The sequence below is a fragment of the Apodemus sylvaticus genome, chromosome 22 (genome assembly GCF_947179515.1).
Source record: "Apodemus sylvaticus chromosome 22, mApoSyl1.1, whole genome shotgun sequence".
NCBI lineage: Eukaryota > Metazoa > Chordata > Mammalia > Rodentia > Muridae > Apodemus > Apodemus sylvaticus.
This window is the reverse complement of record NC_067493.1, coordinates 12,092,662-12,107,948: the sequence shown is the minus strand read 5'-3', so window position 1 is coordinate 12,107,948 and position 15,287 is coordinate 12,092,662. Positions and strand designations below refer to the sequence as shown.

The 15,287-nt window shown below is 39.8% G+C and overlaps 1 protein-coding gene across 7 annotated transcripts in view; it reads left to right on the top strand.

The window, feature by feature from the left end:
* Positions 1-8,068: 8,068 nt before the first annotated feature.
* LOC127673332 (zinc finger protein 120-like) overlaps positions 8,069-15,287 on the top strand; it is a 59,314-nt gene continuing 52,095 nt past the window's right edge. Inside the window, exons 1-3 of one of the 7 annotated variants that reach the window (XM_052168995.1) lie at positions 8,069-8,430; positions 8,881-8,998; positions 9,457-9,562. In XM_052168995.1, the coding sequence (XP_052024955.1) occupies positions 9,560-9,562 (3 nt within the window). In that variant the 5' untranslated portion in view covers positions 8,069-8,430; positions 8,881-8,998; positions 9,457-9,559. Of the gene's footprint in view, positions 8,431-8,880; positions 8,999-9,403; positions 9,563-15,287 lie in introns of all 7 variants that reach the window. The other 6 variants (XM_052168993.1, XM_052168997.1, XM_052168996.1 and 3 more) reach the window with 6 other exon arrangements.

Sequence of the window (15,287 nt, the reverse complement as noted above, 5' to 3'; positions counted from 1 at the left end):
GTAAAGGTATGGGATTGGGAGTAGTCAGGCAGCAGACCAGGAAGGGGATAAAGTCTGGACTGTATAAATGGATTAAAGAATAAAAATAAATAAATTTTAAAAAGAATTCAAATGAAGGCCATGCTGCATATCTGACACACATGGGTAGCAGACCTGCGTCCAACCTCTGCATGATCATTGGTTGTTGGCTCAGTCTCTGTGAGACCCATGGACCAAGGTTTGTTGATTCTGTAGGTATTTTTTTGGTATCCTTGACACATTTTATATCACTTAATTCTCTCCCTGATTCTTCCAAAACACTCTCTAAGCAACACCTGATGTTTGTTTTTGAGTTTCTGCATCTGTTTACACCAGCTACTGGTTATCTCTAAGGAGACAGTTATGTTAATCTCCTTTGTGCAACAGAGTGTCATTAATAATGACAATCTTTGGCTCGCTGCCATGGGATGGGTTTTAATTTGAGCAACTCAATGGTTGTCCATTCAGTGAACCACTGATCCATCCTTATCCATGTGAATCTTGTCATCAGGGCAAAATATCAGCCCAAGGGTCTGTGGTTTGGGTGATGTCTTCCTTCCTCCACTGGAATTCTCACCTGGCTATAAGTTGTTGCCACCTCAGTCTCCATGTCCACTCTGCTATGAATCGTAGTTAAGGTCACCTAATGAACTCCTGTGAGCATCAGCATCTCAGGTCTCCCATTAATCCCAGAGACAAATATTTATTTTGGTAAACCAAAAACAGTATGACTCATAGGAATCCCGTACTATATGGAGAAAATTGAAATTAAGAAGTGTTTCCTTACTTTTAAATGTCATGCTAACCGTTTAAATTTAGATCAACTCATAACAGAAGAATGCATGCATTCTGAGTTCAGGAGATTGGATAACAGCATACTGAGTCCTCTGTATACTTAATACAAAAAGAAGAAAAGTATGTTCATAATCCCTTGGAACCGAGATAAATGAAATTATTTTATTATTATTAATTAATTGATTTATTACATCCCAATTGCTGTGCCAACCTTGTTCCTCTTTACAGTGTTCTTCACCTCATCCCTGGGTATTCCCTGACACTAGTGTATCAAGTCTCTGCAGGATTAGGCACAGCCAGACACATTGAGACCACACAAGGCAGTCTAATACTACATAAATTCCACGGGGCCTTGGACAAGTCTCTTTATTATTATTATTATTATTTTTTGGTTGCTCAATCTCTGCGAGTGCCGAGGTGTACATGTTAGTTGACACTGTAAGTCGTCAGGGCCTCAATCTTTCCCCAAACTCACCTATGTGATCCCCAATATCCACCTAAAGTATAGCTGTGGGAATCTGAATCTTTCTTAGTCAGCTGCTAATTACAGCCTCTGAGAAGACAGCTATGCTAGACTCCTCTCTGCCACCACAGCATTGAATCACTAATAGTGTCAGGGATTGACACCTGCCCATGGGATCAGTCTCAAGTTGGGCCTGTCACTGTTCAGCCATACCTGCAGTCTGTGCTCCATTTTTTTACCTGCATTTCTTTTGAACAGGACATATTTTGCCCTCTCCAAAACAGGGCAGATGTTTTCTAGGTGAGTTTGTGTCCCCATCCTTCCACTGGGAGTCCTGTCTTGTTGTCTCTTTAGATTTCTTATTCCAACTGTTGGGTATTTCTGCTAAGGTCATCTACAATTAGTCCTGGTGGCTTCCATCATCCAGATCTCTGGAACTTCCTAAAGATTCCCACACACATATGTCTGACATAATATTCACTTATTGCTATGTACATCCCTTGCATGTTGTTGTTGTCCTAGGATATCTCACCCAGGGTAACATTTTTCTAGTTCCATCCATTTGCCTTCAAAATTATTGTCTTTGTTTTTAATAGCTAAAAAGCATTTCATTGTTTATGTGTACCATATTTTTGATGTACACATACACATACATGCCCATGTCCATGTCCATGTACATATACTTACACAAACACAAATCTCCTTGCAGCTGCTTTCCTTTCTGATATTCTATGATTTTCCAGACAGCACAGACAAGTGCTCAACTGGTATTCTGTCTCAGCAGGTCTTTTCATGTAGCTGTAGTTTCCCTGCTGCATTGTGGTCATGGCCAAAGAGTACACTTCACAGGGAAAGCACAGGACAACCATGGTTGACTGGACTCACTCACGCCAAGTTTTATGTGAGTCTTGCAATTCTGGGAATGCAGGTCCATAGTTAGTTCCCCTGTCTGCATGTCCATACTTGTAGAGACAACAGCTAGACCAGGGACCAAGGAAGGATCCAGAATCTCCAAAGCTTCCTAGTTCCACAGTGCTGCCTCTGAGTTCCAGGCACTGACACTTCTTCCCAGCAGGGGTCACCATGGGCTGCTCTTCCACCAGAGAGGAATGCAATGTTCAGTGTCCATGTTTGCATTCTCCGGGCTCTACTAACTGTGAATTTCCCACACAGCCACGTTTCCCATGGGTGTTGGCTTGCACGAGCTGAAATCATTTCCAACTGTGTCCATGATTTTTGGTGCTATTGTTTTGACAACCAAATCAGATTATGCCCAGCAAGCTACACTGGGACTTGATTCGAACCCAGGGTGCGCTCCTAAATACTGACAGAACAGCCTGGTGCCCAGGGATGTGTCATTCTCTCAGTGAATGCAAGATGTATTCCCTGAGTCTTCCCACCTCTGTTGAAAGTTCTAGGTGATGTGAATTACAGAAAATATTTAATATTCCCACCTCTGTTGAAAGTTCTAGGTGATGTGAATTACAGAAAATATTTAATATTCAACGGAAAACATGCTGGTCAGTATTTCTGTGCAGTGTCTATTTTTTCCTACATACACTTCCTGAAAAATGAAGTTCAGAGAGTCAAATGTAAGAAATGATTCTTTAGCCTGGTACATGGCTTAGCCTACTGAGGGATTCAACTGCTTTGGAGACCAACAATAGAAGTAAGGCTTGTAAGAGTTGAAGCTCTTCCAAGACTGGAAACACTTAAAAGACACACTCTCGAGCCCAGGGAGCTGGGTTTTCTGTGTCAGGGCCAGCACTGTCCTGAGCTTCCAGCTTAGCCTGTCCGGTTTCTGCAGGTGAGTTCCCTTGTGAAGCAGAAATTTCCAGAGGAAATTGCTGAAAATAGAAAGAATCTCCTGTGCAGAAGTCGTGGCACAGGCCTCTAATCCCCATACTAGAGAGACAAGGCAAAGTAAATCTGAGTTCAGAGCTAGTCTAATCTACACAGAAGGAAGAAGGGGTAAAATGGAAGTTGTAGGTGGCCCCTAGAGTAATTTGTAAAGGAAGCATCTGGGTAGATCACTCCTCAACCATGTTGATTAAGCAGAGAGGTTTCCCAAAGTGCTCAAGGTTGCTCACCATTTGCTGGTTCTTTTATGTCCCAGCACACATGAAAACCAGGTTGTCAAAGTCTCCTAAGGACTTTTTAAAACAAACCACCAGTTACTCGTGTAACCGAAGCTAGGAAAAAGTAGAGTATCCTCATCTGTCTCTACTCCATCCATCATTTTTCCCTTGGGCCATTTCTAAAAGAACACAAATCTCCAGCTTTTAACTCTTTTATTAAGAATGAGATAAACAAACAATCACCAGATGGCTGCAAAGACACAACTGCCTTGTGTGTGCCTTTGTTGTAATAGAGGAGCTGACAGAGAATCCCCTAATTTCAGGTCTTAGCAGGCATCAGGGCTCCTGGACTCCAAACAGACTTCTGGGTGGCTTGTGCACTTATTTCTCTTCTTTTGGCCAATAGCCTTTTGAAGCCATGCCCAGCATCCTAGGTTCCTGGTACTGTCAGAAGCAGGATGCTGGTCAGGGCAGTCTCCACCATCACAGGTCTCAAGTTCCATCCCTTTGTCCCTCAGCAAGCTTGGTGAGGGTTGGTCTACCTCCTCTATATCTTTGCCTTGGTTGCTGTTGTTTACATCTCCTGAAGCCACACATGGCTCCCTCTGACTCTCAATATGGGAGACCTCTGTGCTCTTCTTCATGGCACAGTTCAATCGTTGGTAGTATCTCAGGGAGGCCAAGCTCTCAAATACACAAAAGGAGTATAGATCCCAGTCTGCAAGCCAGCCATTCTCAGAGCAGTGGCTTGATTCTCCACCGAAACAACATGCCTCAGGCGTGGAAACTCTTGTACTCAGGGCTGGCAATACAGGTGCACTTGGCAGGGAATGTTCTTCAGAATCTGATCTACCTTTAACAAAACTGGGAGAAAACTGCATCATATTCTTGGATTTATCCATGGAACTCGTTGGGCAAGTCCTTGACCTTTGATTTAGAGAAGACTCTAGTTACTGGATTATACTCTACACTTCATGGCCCTTCCCAACCATTACACTGTGGGTAGCTGGGTTTAAGCCCACAATCCTAGCTCTACGAACCCAAAAGCACCTACAAGGGTCCACACTAAGGAAGGCTGTGGAAAGGAGTGAGACTGCTGTGCAGTGATGCCGGCCTCCTGTTGGCCAAGGGCTGATCTGGATTTAGGGACCCTAGTTCCTCTGCTCTATAGCCAGGTCCCTGGAATAAACACCCAGAGAAGTCCAGAAGCCAGCTCTGGCTGCCCCCTTACTGTGCAGGGCTCAGTGGTCCATTCTGCAAAGGGGAAGTACTAGGCTAAGTAAATATTGCTGGCATGGTTTAATTTCTGCAGTTTCACAACAAATAGAAATTTTGCCTTTGGCTAGCATAGCTCTATTTCAGGGAAAGCACGGAAAACTAAACATGAAGCAGCAAGAACTTGATCAGATTCCAGGACACCTTTGTGCTTGGCAAATAAATTCAGACTGGAGATTTTGTCAAGGCTTATAAGCCTAGTATGACATTCTTAGAGTCGCTTTTCTTCAAAACATGGACTACTATCAAAAGGCAAATGTTGTATGAAAACGACAGGTTATTAAAAGGATATGCATAATGAAAAATAAAATTTGGGGGATAATAATAGCATTTTATTTACTACTAGCTGGACATTTACTTAAAAGGGCTGATTCTTGTAACAATGAACCCATTTAAGAAGACCGCCTACCGTTTACTTAAAGAACTGACTTTACTTAAAGAGTTACTCTGAGCCAGGTGTGGGAAATCAAACCTTATATCCCAGCACTCAGGATGCAGAGTCAGGCAGATCAATATGAATTCAAGGCCAGATTGGTCAGAGAGTGTGGCAAGGGAGGAGGGGCTGGTGAAAGAGAGGGAAACTGACAGAAACACACGCCCCCCCCCCCCACACACACACACCGATTTACTCTGAATTTAAAAGATTGAGTTTTTAAATCTTGGCATTTTTAATTGAAATGTAATTACTTTGTTTTTGCTCCTCTTCTTCTTCAGTGACCCTGTGCTCAACATGTCTTTGGTTTTTGTTTGTTTGTTTGTTTGTTTTTGTTTTTTATGCCACAAAGTTCCTTCCTATTTAAGTGTATTGTGGCTTATACTTATGTTTTTATGTAATTTCATTTTATGAATATTAGTTTGTGTATGTTGAGGTTTCTTAGTTGTTTTATTTATCTTTTCATCTGTATATTTTTCATTTTATTTTATTAGAGGTTTTGTTTTTTATAATTAATAATAATAATAGAATAGTTTAGATGTTTAGTTTATTAACAGGGAAAAGAAAGAAAAAGTAGGGATTTGAACATGTGGCATGGGATAGGGAAATCTGGAAATAGTTGGGTGAGGAAAGAGGTAATTAGAATATAGTGTATGAAAGATATCTATGCTCAATAATTGAAAAATGAGAGATAAAAGAGAAGACCATCAATGAACATTGTACCACTCCTTTCCTGTGATGAATCAAATAAAATGTTCTGTGACATTAAGGACAACACCATAACTTGGCATCAATCCCTTCATGAAATCCTCCAGGATAGCATCCTGTATGTAGAAATCATTTCCTAAAAACTAATGCCCACCAGACAAATGAAAAATAGTGAGATGTTACAATTCACGTCTAAATTATCAATGATTAAACAGACACACTTTCAGGTATGGTTCATAAAAATCTCTTTTGTGACTGTAAATTTGTATTTATGATTGAACTACCAAAAGCACCTTTAAAAGGAAAAATAATTGTCACAGAGAATGTGGCCGTGCTTAATCAAGCAAGCAAAACACAGGCCAGGGCTGTCCAATTTTGGCATCCTGCCCATGACATTTCTTCAAGCAAGCCCCTGGTCCAAGTATTTTGAGCAGATTCAGCCCTGATAGTGAAGTTATTCAGAGGTCACGGCCTGATCTAGCAAGGTAGGAGCACCACAAGGGACCTCACAGGTGCAAACATCTGGGTACACCTGGCTGACGCTTCCCATGCAGCTCTAGGGAGGACCAACCACCACTGCTCCCACTGCTCATATGTCTGCTTCTTCTTACTATGGGCAGTGACACTGTGCTCAACATGTCTCAAAAACGAAGCTTACTATAAACATTTACATGAATAAATTATGAAATTCAAAGCTAAATGGAACTAGAAAAAGGCCCAGTGCTAGGATTATTTTCCATGTAAATCTCCAATTTTATCAAAATTTTCTAATTCTCTCATTATTTAATTTAGAAATATTTTTATTTCTATCATTTTAGAAGCATCCCTTTCCTTGTAAATCTTCAACTTTCACACTTTTTTTCTATGTATTTCTTCAATTTTATCAGGAATATATTTTATGAAAATCTTCCCTTTCATCCCAAATTTTTCTATGTCCTTGGTCATTCAGTAAAAATAAAATTATCTACATTTTTTAACATTATTTTCCAACAAATTCTTCAATTTTAACACATTTTTCAATATATTACTTCAAGTTTCTCGGAAATGTTTTACATGTAAACCCTCAATTTTATCAGAAAATTATTCTAGTTTATTTTTCAATCATTTTAGGAATTTTTTATGTCTACTGTTTATCTGTATTATTTTTCAATTAAAAGGTTCACTATTTCAAGTTCTACTTCATTATTTTCACAAATATTTTCAGTGAATGTTTCTACTACTTTTTTCAATTAGATTAGAAATATTTTATATGTCTAATATTTTATCTGTATTATCTTTTCTGATATCTTTAATTATAATACATTTCCCGTATATTACTTCAATTGTATTAGAAATATTTTCCATCAAAATCTTCAATTTTATTAAAATTGTTTCTAGGTTCTTGGACAATGTTCTAGGTATATTTTCTATGTTTACTATTTTACTATTATTATTTTCCAATTAATTCTTCAATTTTAACCCATATCTATATATATTTCTTCAATATTACTATGAATATTAGTTAAGAGAAACTTTAATTTTATCAGAAAATATTTCTATTTAATTTTTCAATTATTTAGAGATGTTTTTATGTACACAATATTATCTGAATAATTTCCCATGAAAATCTTCAATTTAGCACTACTTTTCTATATATTGCTTCAATTTTATCAGAAACATTTTCCATGACAATTATCAATTTTATCAGAAAATATTTGTAAGTGCTTGATTCAGTAAAGATAAATTATCCTTTTACAACTATTATTTTCCAACAGATTTTTCAATTTTAACACTTTATTTTTCAATTCATTCCTAAAATTGAGTGTGCCTACACATTTAGTTCTCTTTAACAACTCTTTATATGTATTTATTTTCAATGCCAAATCTCAATTTTAAATAAATTTTCTGTATATTTCTTCAATTTTATAAGAAGTATTTTCCATGAAAGCCATCAATTTGTTTAGAATTTTTTTACATGGTTTGTCAGTTAGTTTTGATGTATTATCTATGTGTACACTTTCATGAGTATTATTTTACATCAAATTCATCAATTTTAACACACATATTAATATATTTCTTTAAATTCAGTGAAAATGTCACATTGGCATCACTGTCAGTCACTCAGAGACTGCTGGTCCTGCCCCTGACATCACGCCAACCCTGCCCCTCGCCCATCTATCTCAGCCCCGGGCGGGAGCCACGTTGGATTCCCTGACTGTCACCCAGCAACCGCTGGCCGCGCCCCCTGACGTCACCCGCGCCCCGCCCCCTCCCCGTGACCATGCATCTCAGCCCCTGGCGGGCGCCATGTTGGCGTCCCTGTCCGTCACCCGGCAACCGCTGGCACCACCCCTGACGTCACTGCAGCGCCCACCGTGCATCCAGCCTCCTGGAATGTTGTCATTTCCTGTCTTCTATTTTACGAATGAAAGTGGGCTGGGAGTTTGAATGCGCGTGTTGGTCAGAGGACTGGCAGAGGCCGGAAGTAGGTGAGCGGGCGCATTTAGCGACTGCTGCGATTGCTGAGCTTCCCGGGCCCTGAGCAGCCGGGCCTGGGATTGTGGAACGGGACCGCATTCGCATGCGCATTCAGATGAAGATAGTGCTCCATGCTGTGGGTGTCTGTGAGCTCTCAAGTCACACTGCGCGCTATCCTCCTGTAGTCTCCACAGAAGCAGTCTGTAAGTTTGGAGAGGCCGGGCAAGACGCGGGCTTCCCGCTGTGTAAAGTTTACAGTGGGGCGGAGTCCAAACCCTCTCAGTACTCTGGGCAGGGACAGTGGACGGGCAAGGCTTGGGCTTCTCGCTCTGGAAAGTTTACAGTGGGGCGGAGTGCAAACCCTCTCTGTGCTCCTCCTGGCAGGGACAATGGCCGTGAAAGGCGCAGGCTTCCCGCTCTGCTCTGGAAAGTTTGCAGCGGGGCAGAGTGCAAACCCTCTCTGTGCTCTGGGCAGGGACAGTGGACTGGCAAGGCGTGGGCTTCCGCTCTGGAAAGTTTGCAGCGGGGCCAAGTGCAAACCCTCTCTGTGCTCCTCCAGGCGGGGACAGTGGCTGGGCAAGGCGCAGGCTTCCCGCTCTGCTCTGGAAAGTTTGCAGCAGGGTAGAGTGCAAACCCTCTCTGTGCTCCTCCAGGCGGGGACAGTGGCCTCCTGGCACGACCCTCCTGTGGGAACAGAAGCCAAGCCTGGCTGCCATGGATCGCTGGGCTATGTGCCCAGCCCTGGCTTCTGGCTGTGAGCTGGTGAGACAGGTAGGGAATTCACAGGCCAATAAACTGCATCCTGATCCTTAATGCGACAGGCCGGGCTGAGAAAAGACAAAGACCTGGTAGAGTTTACAGAGGTCTGGGCTGGCGCTTTCCCAAGGAACATTAATGATCAAGTTGCAGCTGGCTGGGGTCAAGGGCTGTAGGTTTGGCAGGGCTAGGTCCCAGGGTAACTTTTTTTTTTTTTTTTTTTTTTTATTGCTTTACTTTAGTTGCTTAGTGTTTCAATTATTGTGCAGTAAAGGGACTTTTCCCCAGTCTGTTTGGTATTTTGCATGCTTTTACATTAACTCTGGCTATATATTTATAATAACTCTGGCTATTCTTACACAGGCACCTTCTTTAGTTTAGGAAATTTTCATTTAGGATTTTATTGGAAATGTTTTCTAGACATTTATGCTGATTGATCTTCTTCACTCTCACCCTCACCTTCTCCTTCTGAGGTGTTCCCTGTGGGTGTGCAGCTTGAATGCTTCTCTGTGTCCTGCTCTGAGCTCTGCTGTTGTGTGCTGTGAGGGGACCTCAGGGAAATGCTGAAATCAAGACATGGTGAGTACAGGATATCTGCCCACAATGGGGAGGAACATGCAGCTGAGCTGTATGCACTGGGGTGGTGGGTCCTCTATGGGGTTGGATCAGAAGCATCAGCCAGATCTGATTTCCTGTGAGGTTTCTAGTGGTGCTACTTACTTCATAGTTCAGGCCATGATCTCTGAATAATTTCAGTATCATGGCTGATTGTAATTCTGTCCAGAACATCTGGACCAGTTGCTTTTTTGTAGCAGCATGGGTGCTTTCTATGACTATGCATCACCTTTGTCCAAACCTTTTTGTCTTTTATAATATACATTAAGAAGGCAGGAATAGGCCTGGAGAGATGTCTCAGAGGTTAACAGCTCTGGCTGTTCCAACACAGGTCAGGAGTTCAATTCTTAGCAACAACATGGTGACTCATAACCATAGGAAATGGAATCTTTTGCCCTCTTCTGCTCTGCAGGAATACATGCAGAGAGAATATTGTATAAGTAATGAATTAATTCCTTAAAAATAAGACAATAAGTATGAATCTAATAATTCTGATATGTTTAGTGTTTTGATTATTACATGACAAAGGGACTTTTTCTCACTCTGTTTGGTATTTTTGATGCTTCTTGTACGTTACCAGGCACCTTCTTTAGTTTAAGAAAGTTTTCATTTATGATTTTATTGGAAATGTTTTCCAGACCTTTATCATCATCAACTTCTTCTTCTTCTTCTGCTTCTTCTGTTTCTTTTTCTCCTCCTCCTTCTCCTCCTTCTCCTCCTTCTCCTCCTCCTCCTCTTCCTCCTTCTCCTTCTCCTCCTCTTTCTCCTCCTCCTCTTCCTTCCTTTTTCCAATCGTTTGTGTTTTTGCCTTCTCATAAGTTGCAGAACTCTTTGTGGGTTAGTACCAGGAAAGTTTATAATACAGCTTTTTTGACCACTGTATCCAATTTTTTTCTTTTTTAATTAGATATATTCTTCATTTTCATTTCAAACTTTGTCTGCTGTCCTTGATCCCCCTTCTCCTGAAAATCCATTAAGCCATCTCCCTTCCCCAATCAACCCTCCCCCGCCCTCTGTCCTGGTAATCCTCGACACTGTGGCATCAAATCTTTCCAGGGCCAAGGGCCTCTCCTCCCTTTGGTGTCTCTAACAAGACTGTCCTCTGCTGCCTATGTGTTTGGAGGCATGAGTACTTCCATGTGTACTCATTGGTTGATGATTTTGTCCCTGGGAGCTCTGGGAGTACTGGGTAAATCATTGCTGTTCCTTTTGTGGCACTGCAAACCCCTTCAGCTCCTTGGATCCTTTCTCTAACTCCCCATTGCAGACAAGTGATATCTCACAGTTATTAACAGGAGCTATACAAAATAGTCTCTCCGACTCTAGTGCTTTAAATCTTATTATAAATACCAAGTCTTTTGTGTGTTTTACGTGGTACCTTTATAATTCAAGTGTGGTAAAAAATAAATAAATAATATTTACCGCAATAAGGTGGCTTTAATTATTGTTTCTTCCCAATATTTGAAATGGAATGAGGAATAAGATGGCTGATGATACTCAGTAATCCTGGCCCTTGTCCTTTCTAGAAAATGTGCTTTCAGACAGCATTTTAAGATGATACAAGGGTGACCTTGAACTCCAACTATGTAGGATCAAAGTAGAAGACATAGTGTATATATATATATATATATATATATATATATATATATATATATATATATATATCCCTCTTCATTAAGACCGTTAAATGTTAACACCAAATGATACAATAGGTTTAATAAATAAATCCACATTGTATTGTCAGAACATTAATTCAGCAGTGGGGAATAAACAATTTTTATTCTCTCTTTCTAAGTTTCAATGACACCACATTTTAAAAATATCATAGTTTATCAAAGGATAATGGTAAAATTATTGTTTTTCCCTAAAGATAATTGACAAAGCATTTCTACTTTAAAAAAAGATTTTTTTATTTATTTCATGTATGGGAGCATAATATCCCTGTCTTCAGACACAGAAGAAGAGGATCCCATGACAGATGGTAGTGATCCACCTTGTGGTTGCTGGGAATTAAACTCAGAACCTCTTGAAGAGCAGCCAGCACTCTTAAATGTTGAGCCTTCTCTCCAGCCCTGAAGTATATTCTAGACATCAAAAACAATTTACTCAGGATATCTTTGGACAAATTCACATGACCTAACTAGTTATTCCCCCTACAAATTATAGAAATACTGGCCACCCATGTCCTCTCATTTCATAGAGTTTTAATAACATTTAAAAAGGCTTTCTGTGATTATATTAATTCAATGGAGTTGAAGATATGAAAATGGTTGTTGTTTAGTTTAGACTATAAGTCAGAAGCCCTGTGCTAATCTTTCTATCTTAGTATATTTATTGGTTTTTAATGAGGCCTTTTGGGAAATAAATATTGTTTAAATTATTAAAGTGTTTTTGTCTATATAAATACTTATACATGTATATTTCATTTTCAAAGCACACATATAACTTTCTTACATTGAGTGAAGACAAAGTCTAATATGAATAGCAAACTCAGGTCTAGGAAAACAAAAATCTTTACAATTAATTTAGAACCCTAAGGGATAGTGACCTTGTTTTATACTAGCATTGTGATAGGGTTCATAGAGATATCACTGTGACCAGATCTGTATGTTTACAAACATCAGGTACTTAAAAGTAGACATTACAACTTAAATACATATATCATCAAGTTACCCATTACAAATAAAGATTCAGAGACATAATATCATTTTATATTTATTTTGCCTGTGGGGATTTATTGATTAAATATAGTTTGGTCAATTCATATTAATTTTTAAGTTTTATTTATTATGAATAAAATTCACTTAGTCAAAGTTAACCAGTTTACTTTACTTGTAATCTATTTGGTATTAAGAAAAAGATATGAAGAATAAATCATGATTCCATGTGAATATTCTATACATAAGTAACAAAAGACAAATTTCATTAAGCCATGAATTTATGTTTATTTGCTTGCCTAAGATTCTTTTTCCATAATTTTGATTGATTGTCTTGTGAAAACTTCACATAAAGATCTTTAGTAAACATAGTTTTAGTTTGGACAGAAAGTAAACCATACATATCTGCAGCAGAAGAGTACTGAAGGCCATTTTATCTCAGAGGAAAATTAGCTACATGACAGTGAGACCCAGCATAGGGTAGCACAATTATTCTTTGCTGGCAGTCTGTCTTGACCTTGGCATCTTATCCCTTGTTTATCTGTTTGAATTTGTGAATATCAAAGTCATCACTTCCTTTGTTAGAATGCTAGTTTAGAAGAGGTATAGATAAACTTTTAGGTTCTTTAGAGAAACTATTGAATGAATAAGGTAGAAGCTATCAGAATAAGAACAGAACAAACCATTAAGATATAAAATGAATAACTTATAGGTCTGATATTTTGTACAATAGGGATCCTATTGACTCAGTGAGACCACCAAGAATAATGATGGAGACCATTTTGTGTTGTACCATTTGGTTATAGTTACTAAATCTATGGTGAAGACACCTGGCCCATGCAATATTTATGATATTATTACCAAAGAAGGGCAACAAGTCCCATGATTTTGTCCATCTTATGAAATTGAGAACAACAAAAACTGTATTGTTTTCTGTTGTATGTAAACTGGGCCCCATAATAATGTAAAGATATTTCCCTTCTGGGAATTCTAGGTTCCTGGATAACTCATTTTCCACCTTCATTGGGGCAGGAAAGATTTTGATATTATGAAAAAGAGGACTAGGAAGGCAGATGAGCAAAAAGATAGGAGCTGAGTTCACACAGCACAACAAAGAAATCCTCTGACCTGATCCTGAGACTTACCCTAACCCTGACCTTTCTTCTTTGTGTAATAGGGATTCTATTGATTCAGTGAAACCATCAAGAATAATGATGGCCACATTAACCCTATACCTGAGCCTAATCCTGGGACTTATCCTAAATCTCTAATCCTATATTAACTCCTTAATTTCCTAAGCATCCCAATCCTGACAACCCATGTCCTGATTCTAGCCATAACACTCTAATCCCCTAACCCTAACTCTAACCCTGTTTACTGTGGGGAATATTTTTTAATTATACCTTTGGGAGTAAAAGCCCTTTCTTAATCTTGATCTTTTGAGATGTTGAGATCCACCTTTGATATAGGCTGTAGATGCTTTTTGCAACCTACATGTGGAAAGGCCATTTTTGTTTTTTTCTCTTTGTACTACTTTATTTTACAAAACAAAGGTGATTTGTTTTATTATTTTATTTTAAAACTCACATTGGAAGTACTTATTTCTTAAGTATTCTGGTATATAATGAAGATCAGCTGTAATATCCTGCAACATGAAATAAAAAAGACCTGATATTTCTAGCTTTCCTTCGCTGACAGACTTTATTGGAACATTCTATTGACTAACCTTTCTATATACATAGAAAGACTCACGTTCTCTATGATTTGATATAGGCTTATCTCGAAAATCTGTTCTCACCCAACTGTGTTCTTTCTTTCCTTTGCCATGGATGAAAATGTGCTGACTAGTAATAGTGCTCAACAGTGATCCCCTTATGTTTCTGGCTTTTCTCCTGTGGTTGTTGGCTACCTATCAACTGTTGAAGGAAGCTTCAGTTTTCCTGATTTCAGCATTTAGCCATAAACAAAACTCTTCCTTTGTTTTTTGTTTGTTTCTTTGCTATTTCTTGGTTTTGTTAGAGACAGGTTTTCTCTGTATGGCCCTGGCTTTCCTGGAAGTCACTCTGTATACCAGGCTGGCTTGGAACTCAGAAATTCACCTGCCTCTGCTTGTCAAGAGCTAGGATTACAGGCAGGTACCACCACTGCCTGGGTAAAACTCTTGTCATTACAACTCCATCTTTAATGTTAATACCCTGGGTCAAGCATTGGGTCATCCATTACTCGGTCAGAGAGATACCACCAATGCATATTGAGTAATAGTCATTGCCAGCTATTCTTCTTGAATATGGGAAGAAAACTGCTTTGAGAAAAGCTCAGGCAATGTCAGAAGTCAGGTCCTGGTAACATCTTGGTTCACAGAGGGAAAGAACAGGGAGCTAACTGGCCAGAGCTGGAATGGTGTGTCCACAGGACTGGGTAGGGTGAGATATGTCTTGGATTCTTTTTTCAATTGCTAATGGAGTGCCATCCACTCCTGAAATAAATCTGGAAAAGGGCAGGCCTAGACCAGAAGCACACTTTAGCCTGAGGAGGGGTAAGACTCCCTGGCCAATCAAGGCTGGTGCCAGAGTCAGAGAAAGAGGTGAGATCTTCCGGGAGGCTTTCTGTGCCTTCACTGTGGCTGTGCAGCTTGAACTGTTCTCTGCATCCTGCTCTGAGCTCTACTGTTGGGTGCTGTGAGGAGACCTCAGGGAAGCTCTGAAATCAAGACCTCATGAGCACAGGATATCTGCCCACAATGGGGAGGAACACACTGCTGAGCTATGTGCACTGGTTTGGTGGGTCCTCTATGGAGTTGGATGGGAAACATCAGCGAGATGTGACTACATGTGAGGTTTCTAGATGTGCTTCTTACTTGTTAGTTCAGACAATGACCTCTTAATAACTTCAGTATCATTGCTGATTGTAATTCTGTCCAAAACATCTGGACCAGTTGCTTTGTTGTAGGTGCACGGGTGGTTTCTGGGACTGTGCAGCACCTGTGCCCAGATCTGTGTGTCTTTTATAATATACATTAATATGGCAGGAAT